At 37.4% G+C, this 9,161-nt stretch overlaps 1 protein-coding gene across 5 annotated transcripts in view; it reads left to right on the top strand.

Moving 5' to 3' along the window:
* limch1a (LIM and calponin homology domains 1a) overlaps positions 1–9,161 on the top strand; it is an 80,840-nt gene that overhangs the window by 27,310 nt on the left and 44,369 nt on the right. For all 5 annotated transcript variants that reach the window (XM_066658731.1, XM_066658737.1, XM_066658742.1 and 2 more), the window contains exons 2-8: positions 2,144–2,214; positions 2,742–2,811; positions 3,432–3,538; positions 4,017–4,047; positions 4,754–4,864; positions 5,375–5,576; positions 8,799–9,039. In XM_066658731.1, the coding sequence (XP_066514828.1) occupies positions 2,144–2,214; positions 2,742–2,811; positions 3,432–3,538; positions 4,017–4,047; positions 4,754–4,864; positions 5,375–5,576; positions 8,799–9,039 (833 nt within the window). The remainder of the gene's footprint in view (positions 1–2,143; positions 2,215–2,741; positions 2,812–3,431; positions 3,539–4,016; positions 4,048–4,753; positions 4,865–5,374; positions 5,577–8,798; positions 9,040–9,161) is intronic.

Here is a 9,161-nt window from a genome sequence, read left to right on the forward strand (position 1 = left end):
TCATACATCTGGTTCAGTGTGCAAAAATAAGCTTGGTTAGCTTTAGGGTCAGGAAGTGTGTCTGTGTTTGAGTTGCATCTGTTTGGACTATTTCTTATCATGGTCTGCCAAAGCTCTTAACCTTTGAACCTGCCCCCCTTACGCTGAACTAACTTGGTGCTTTATTTACTCATGCAGGTCTTCAAATCCAGAACATAGTAAAATATTGTAAATATAGAGAAATGTACAGACATAATTTAGCTGTTAACAGCATAACATTCTGTAATCAATTTTATTTAACAAACTCTGCATGGTACAAGGCAAGGAATGTCATTTACGCAGTTTGTAGCCATCAGCTTCCGTTGCTTGTTAGCATTACGTTACATTAGCATTACATTAACCTCATAGCTCCAGGGCAAAACTTAAGAAGTATCAAATGTATCTTAGCTTACTGAAGGGGAATGTTGTGTCAAGTTTGTTTTAATCAAGTTATAAAATATAAATCTATATAAGTGAGAACTGGTAGAACATCCATGTATATGTGGAATGCTGCTATTATTATTAGGAGAAGGACATCTGGTCTTTACAATTATAGCCCACACACACACTTCCATTCTCAGCAGTAGGTGAAGGACATAAGACAATGAGTGAGCTCACACTGCCGGATATAGAACTCAGCTCACAGTCCAGAGGAAGTATGTCTGTAGGTCTTCCTCACTATACTCTTAACACTCTGATCCTTCTAGTTCAGATGCATCACTCATAGTGTTTGGTGTCACTCCTAAGTGCTCTCTCAAACAGGTCACGTGCCTCATACCCTCCACATGAACACCCTGAGCCTCTTAAACCACACACATGTTTAACACAAACATATCAGCAAGATCTTTGAGTGTGTGCACAAATATATAGATCTACTGAGCAAATTTTGCATTAGTGCCAGTTTAAAAAAAAAAAAAGCAGTGGTTAATTTCACCTCTTGAGGTTGGATATGCTAATGTGTGATAGGGAAAAACCTAGCTTGAACTGGAAGTGATAATGACTGAAATTCGACTGAAAATTGGTGAAAATACGAATTTGTAGTATTTAAAATAAAATATAGTTCTTGATGTTTAGTACTTTATACAACTTTATACAACTTTATATGGCAGAGTTTCTTACCTAATGCAGTGTGTGTGACATATCTTACATTGTATCAGCTTTCTTTGCAATGCTCTCATTATACAATTAACTCGTTGATCAAAATCTTATCAGCTATGCAAGCTCGCAATCCTATAAAGATTAACTGTGTTTATTACTCACAGCTTCCCATACCAGACAGAGATTTACTTCTACCAGGCTCTTGAATGCTGACAACAGGATAGTTCTGCTTATGCCAAGGCTTCTTTTTCACCAAAAGAAATAATCTTTGTATTACCCTTTTTTGTAAACATACTCTATTTTTCTGAGAAACATCTCGGGTTGCCAGTGCAAGTACTTTATGTGCATTACTGTTTTGACAGACTATTTATATGCATTGAATGAATCATTGTTGGCATTTGTCTTTCAGTTTATACAAACAGTTCCTTTGTTTCCTTTGTAATATTTTCCATTTCCCCAGACTGACACCAATTCAATACAGACAGCACTTTCTCCGAGTAGCTCATTTGTTGTTCTCCTTTAAAAAAAAAATTAATTTCACAATTTAGTGGTTAGAAGTGTGATAATTTAACATATCTAAATATGTAGAATTTTGTATAGAAAGGCCATAGGACATAAACCTGAGGAACACCATTCAGTAAAAAAAACATTTTCAAAACGCTCCACTTTGTGGAATGTTGCAAAAAATTTTTTTATCCAGAGTTACTCCAGTAAACAGGCAATCAAACAGATCTAATAGAATATATATAGTGTCTCTGAACTGAAGTCTGTTTTTGACTTTTTTCTTGCTGTAGGTGTGTTGTATTGTTCAGTTCAACACAGCCAATAGCCTCTCTATATCAGCTGCATATCATATTATACATGGTCTTCGTAAAGTCTTGTACAAAAATCAAATTCTACTTTTATTGAAGCTCAGGTATGCTACTCCTTAAGTGTTCATGTCATTTGGCTTAACACCACTCTTTGCCTGAATTACAATGATAATAGGTTAGTCATTGTGAAATTCTCTCTTTTATCTGAATGGCAGGCAGTGACGGGAAGATGCTTTGGTGAGAAGGACTTCAGGAGTGGACTAGAGAATGGCATTCTACTGTGCGAGTGAGTACTGTGGCTGTCAATATATTTGATAGTTCATTTACTGACTCCACTTTGTTGTTGTTGTTTTTTTTTAATTATATTTAAAAGGACTGAAACAACCATGGGAAGTCAGCTATTAAGTGCCATTTAATGGTAGACCAGTTTTTAGTCAGCTAAAACTATAAAAACTTCAGAAATTCAGCAGCTGTTTTTAGGTTGATGCAACAGAATTTAGCAGTTAGTGTTTTCCTCTGAGTGTGTTGAGATGTCCAATGATATGTTTGTATAAACTACATTTAATTGGCTAGGTCTTATGTATTTAAGTTTAAATAATAAAGTAAGAGACCATTTTCAATAAATTACATAATTATCATGGCAATATTTCTCTGTGTTTTTTACAGCTTGAATAGTTTTACAAATCTGTGCAAAATTGTTACATTAATTTTATGCACTCACAGAGAAATATCAGATGAATGTGTTTTTGTCAGAAATGTATTTTTTGTGTCAGTACTCAGTTGCTAAGAAGGGGGAATGTTCTTCATTTGCAGGTTGCTGAGTTCCATCAAACCAGGACTTGTGAAAAAGATTAACAGACTCCCAACCCCCATTGCAGGACTAGTGAGTACTCACTGTGTGTGTGTGTGTGTGTGTGTGTGTGTGTGTGTGTGTGTGTGTGTGTGTGTGTGTGTGTGTGTGTTTATGTACGTGTTACTCATTCATCTACTCCTAGAAAGCTTTTCTTAGACTTCTATGCATTCTATGTTCTATGTTACATCACGTCATTTAGATATTACTTAATGACTTAATGATTTAATGACAATTGTTTTTTACTCAGAAAAAGAGAACTCAAAATTAGATTTTAATTAAGCTGTATTAATCTGGCTATCTTTCTGAATATGTAGTTTTGGTATTGTGTCTGTTGATGCTAATTGAAATCAAAATTCAAGAAACTACTATCCTCAGACATATCCATTAAGTCATGTTTAAAATTTATTTATTTATTTTTGCATTACATTATTTTGTGTTACAGTGGAAGTAAAAGAAGCCAAAATTAGTGGACTTTTCTATTTATATTTCTTATTTTTACTATTTTTAAATAGCAGACTTTGAACACCAACCATGCTTTGGCTGATTGTCTACATTAGGGATAATTGTCTTTGAGCCCAGCATGTGCAGTATACTCTTCACATACTCTTGGTGGATTTACAGAAGTAATAAATGCGTTATTTCTCTCACAGGATAATCTCACCATGTTCCTGAGGGGATGTGAAGAGTTGGGACTGAAAGGGACACAGCTTTTTGACCCAGGAGACCTTCAGGACATGTCTATACGTGCTAACCTAACGTATGCTATAATAATTTTGTGTGTGTGTGAGTAGGTAGACTGTTAATGTCTGTTCCTTGTACAAAATATTAAACTCAAAGATAGCTAGTGCTGTAAAGGCCATTTAATATGACTATGAGTATAGACATTGGATCAAAAGCCAGTGGATTTCCATTTTTCATTGGCTCAGTACCGACATCTCTCTCAAATCTCTTCTTTTCACATTTTTAGTTATATGAATCAGATGATAAAAGGTTTGTACATCAAAAATGCAGTCAAATCTTCACTTGCTTTTAGACAACGTAGGTTTATAATAATTTCTGTGAAAAGCAGCTGAGGTTTTCAAGTTATGTAGACAAATGTAAATCTTAAAAAAGGAAACCTCAATGTTATATGTGACTGTACCAGTGTGTGTCAGTCAGGGTTTATGCATGTTTAGCATTTGTACAATGTCTTAATGTCTTATATTGCTACCTCTTCTCCTTCTGTTTTCTTATAGGGGTTCAGATTGTAGTCGAAAACTGAAAAATGTAAGTTCACTGTAGTTTCATTGTTCATTCATTCATTATCTGTAACCACTTATCCAATTCAGGGTTGCGGTGGGTCCAGAGCCTACCTGGAATCATTGGGCGCAAGGCAGGAATACACCCTGGAAGGGGCACCAGTCCTTCACAGGGCAACACAGACACACACACACCTACAGACATTTTTGAGTCGCCAATCCACCTACCAACGTGGGTTTTTGGACTGTGGGAGGAAACTGGATCACCCGGAGGAAACCCACGCAGACACGGGGAGAACACACCAACTCCTCAAAGACAGTCACCCAGAGCGGGAATCGAACATATAACCTCCAAGCCCCTGGAGGTGTGTGTGACTGCAACACTACCTGCTGCACCACCATGCTGCCCGTAGTTTCATTGTCACTAATAAATTCTTGTCATTTGTTTTTGTCTGGCTTAGAAATTTGAAAAAGCCACAAAGTCTTTACATTGGCTGAACATTGCATAAATTAAAAGCATTTCATTTTTTTTCCCAGTTACATTTCCAGCCCTTGATAATGTACAGTTTAAAGTTGGAGGTAAAATTATGAGAGATAGGGTAGGCTTCAGACCCAGAAGCTGAACTTGATAAGTGGTTTCAGACAATGAATGAATGAAGGAATTCATTTTTAGCTTACATGCTAGCTGTATGCTAGTTGGTTATATCTGTGCTGTTTTTATGTCTTATATTAAGGTGCTGATCACCATTTACTGGCTGGGCAAAACTGCTAACAGCTGTGCGACATATAATGGTCCAATGTTGGACCTGAAAGAGTTTGAAGGTCTTCTGTCCATGATGAGGAAGGTAAAAAATTAGCCTTCATAATTTCACACCAAACCAATATAAATTAGTTTTTGCAATGTGATAACATGGTATTCTTCGTGTAGTGTAGTGAATAGTGTAGCAGCAGATCAGTTTCCTGCCAGAGTAAGCAAATTACACAACACCAATAACACTAAAAAGAGTCCTTGGTCAAAATTCCTAACTATACCAATGCCTGCCTGATTAGAATTGCATGCAGAGCACTGTAAAAGTAAGTATGATATTTATTTATTTATTTATTTATTTATTTATTTATAAATGGGGCACTTGTGTTTTGCAGGTACAAATTTAATTTTAAAATTTAATCAAAACATATAGCACAAAATTTAATGAAACTCTTTCAATGCTAAAATGCTGATGTTAAGATTTTTGTTATATTAAAAAACCTACCAATATAGCTTACACCTGGAAAGATTTATTTGAAGCAGTCTTCTGGGGCTCTTGCTCATTATTTCAATAATGATTCATTGGCTATGTGTTTTTGTTTTTCAGGAGTGTGTGAGTGAAGAGTCAGACTCTCCTAAGCGGAATATACGGGACAGTGGTTACATAGATAATTGGGAATCAGAGCGTTCTGATTCGCTCTCGCCTCCGAGACATGGACGAGATGACTCTTTCGATAGCCTGGACTCTTTCGGTTCACGATCACAACAAACGCCTTCCCCAGACACCGTCCTCCGTGGCAACAGTGACGGTAAGACTCTAGTCTCCTTCTCTTGCACCAGTGCACTCAATTCAGTTCAGTTCATTTTAAGTATTGCTTTACTGTCAAGGCAATATGAATATACAGGTTCCTTCTGTGATTCAATGCTTCTTTTAAGTCCCAGATGTGGATTAAGTGTGTTAATTTTGCACACACACACACACACACACACACAAACACACATACAAAGGCACACATGCTTGCTCCCATATTACCGATTAACATGAAGACTCATGGCACTCAAATCACAGCTGTCAGCCCTACAGAGATATTCAACTGGATTGAGATCCAGACTATTTGAAGGCCATGCCATTGACATTATATGTCTTTCTTAAATATTTCAAGGCCTTTGCCCTATGGCAAGATGCATTATCATCATCTCCACCAAACATTCTTTCAACTGATGGAATAAGAAATGTCTCCAAAATTTCAGTGTAGATTTTGGCATTTATAAGATTATAAGATTATATTTAGAAATGATTCTAATTTTTTTTCTCTACTTGATCTAAAAACACAATTGTGGCTGACTACAACAATTATATTTCTTTCTTTTTTATAGTTTCTTGATGCCAGAAGGGTTTTGAAAAAATATAGTTTCATGGCATGTATCTGATTTTTTCCCCCTGCATAATCAATTGAAAGTGTGGTGTGGTGATTCCCTCATTTTTGCTAGGGGTTGAAGATCCAAGAGTGTTTGAGATTCACATGAGAATCATAATCTGTGACTGATCACTTCATCGAGAAAGAGAGAGAGAGAGAGAGAGAGAGAGAGAGAGAGAGAGAGAGAGAGAGAGAGAGAGAGAGAGAGACAGACAGAGAGAGATTTTCTTTGTTTTGTTAATCTTTATTAGAAGCTTGCTAATTTACATTTACAGCATTTAGTAGACACTGTAATCCAGAGTGGCTTACAATTTTATTTACATTTTAGATATAGACAACTTGAGTTTTAGAAGTCTATCTCAAGGACATTTATTGGTACAATGTGGTAATTATGCCCAGACAGAGATCATATATTAGTCCACTGGCATTAAAAAGCTGGCACACTACTGACTTTAGACCACTGCTGATCCACCATTGGATCAAGATTATTGTCCTGTACAGGATATGACTAATTTTTAATCTCCTCAAACAGATTTTAAATTCACAGAGACTTTTATTCTGAAAAACAAACTAATACCAATATTACCAACAACTATGAGAGATATAATAATGTATATAAGCCTGATATAAATTGATTATGCTAGAAATGTTGACATTGTGCTGGTTTAAAATTACTTACTAATCTTATTTGTAAAGAAAAACAAAAGAACCTAAAGAAGGAAAAAATGTAAATTGGACTGTGAATGGAATAGTGCTAAAATGTGGCATTTTGTCTAAAAATCTGTTTAATCAGCAGCGGTCCGCCCAGAAAACACTGTGCAAAACACTAGTGGACCTCCAACTTTGCCCTCAGTGGGACAACAGTGGTCCACCGTCTCCTTGCTATCAGCGTGGTCACCAGGCTCATTATCATTACCATTACCAGGCTAGAGGGTTATTGCTTGAGCACTTGGCTGTGGAGTAGTAGAGCTATGTTCGGTGGAGTGATAGCATGTGGGATGAGCTGTAGTGGCATTTGTGATCAATCAGTACAGGACCCACTACTATTCTCTTGCTTGAATGCTATATGTACATCAAACGTATTGTTTATCTATTCATTCTAAAACCTTTCCAGTAAAATAGAAGCTGTTACAGCAGCAAATGGGGAAAGCTGCTAATGACCTTTGATTTTAGAAGTAATGTTGGATTACCAGGTGCCCACAAATGTGGTTATATTGTGTATTTTATTACTACAAGACATATGCAACCTTTAATTCACTGATGGGTGTAAATAGTCTTTTAGACTGCCAAATTATATTATTGACATTATACACCATCCCCAACTAATTAATATTTGTCTGCAGACAACACACAAGTTGAAGTAAATCAGTTGTATCAGATCCCTCAGGCATCCTGAATGGAGGTTAGACGGGTCTCGCCTGATTGCCCTAGTCTCAAATATTTATGTTTGTGTGTGTGTTTGTGCATGCACTGTGACTGGCCAGAGGTATTGTAATTTGTTTATATGAGTCCCCCTGCTGGCAGTGATTGTAAAATGCATTTTGGGCAATATATGCAAGACATTTAATGTACAGATACCATCAGAACTTTTGTTAGCAGTTCAAGGAGTCAGAGCAACCTTCCAAATTTTCTCACAGTAAAGTAAAATAAAACGTATTAAATAAAAAGTTTTCATCTGCCCTTTCCTCAGCCTGACACCAAGTAATATATCAACATATCACCATCACTCTTCATCTTCCTCTTTTCCTCCACTAAATTCATTTGAGGGTCATGTTGGAAACAGGGCAGGCAAAAAGACCATGCATCCCTGTTTCCTGCAATTCTCACAAGCTGCTACCATGGGGCATTTAGGAGATAAAATCCCTCCAGTGGATCCTGGGTCTACCTCAAGGCCTCCTCCCAGTTGACCGTGCCTGTGGTATCTCAAGCAAGAGGCATCAGGATCCACTTTAACTGGTTCCTCTCATTGCTAAGGAGCAGTTTTTATATTCCGAGCACCTGTTGATTGCTGAGCTTCTCATCCAATCACTGAATATAATTCATTTTGGCCACTTGTATCTGCAATCTCCTTCCTTCGCTTGCCCAAATCTCATGACCATAGCTATGGGCATGTCATAGGTCGACCATTAAATTGAGAGTTTTTATGGTTCGACTCCCTCTTTACCACCACCATCTGGTACAGTGACTGCATAACTGCAGACACTGCACCTAACCTACTGTCAAGCTCATGATTCGTCTTCCCATAAATCGTGAACAAGACCCCAAGATACTTAAATTCCGTCAACTTGGGTAGGTCCTACATGAAGGGAACAAGCCATCTTTTTCTGGGAGTTATCTATGGCCTCAGGCTTGGAGGAGCTGCAAACTCCATTCAAAAAAGATAGAAGGACAACATCATCTGCAAATACCAAAGATGATACCTGATGATACCCGATGGAAGTCATCCTGTCCTAGACTATGCCTTGACTAAGAAGTGTAATACCACAATAACAAGTTTCGATTAAACTATTATCCTACCTGTAATCTTTATGTAGTTTCGTGTTCTGGTGCCTCTAGACAACTTTGTTGAAGCCACAATATGAAATAAACTCTTTCCATTTCTCTTTTTTTCAGACTCTGAAGGTGATGGTGGCCCCCGAAGGTTACCAGATGTGCGCAAAGATGACATGTCTGCTCGGCGGGTCTCATATAAAGAGCCTCGTGCAGCCAAGCCCTTTAACCAGTATCTTCCCAATAAAAGTAACCAAACCAACTATATCCCTGCTCCATTGAGGAAGAGGAGGAGTGAGCGAGAGGAAGAGAGAAGGAGTGTCAGCAATGCAACATCCCCCGTCGGAGGAGAGAGACCTCTCAGGTAATGTTAAATATCATTGCCATACAGGGGTTTTTGTTTTCAGGAGAAGGTGTTTTACTCTGATGGCTACTGATTGTCCTAGTTCAATTTCCAGTTAGTTTGTATTTGTATGGAAAATTTCA

Source organism: Hoplias malabaricus, chromosome 2 (assembly GCF_029633855.1).
Source record: "Hoplias malabaricus isolate fHopMal1 chromosome 2, fHopMal1.hap1, whole genome shotgun sequence".
NCBI classification, from domain to species: domain Eukaryota; kingdom Metazoa; phylum Chordata; class Actinopteri; order Characiformes; family Erythrinidae; genus Hoplias; species Hoplias malabaricus.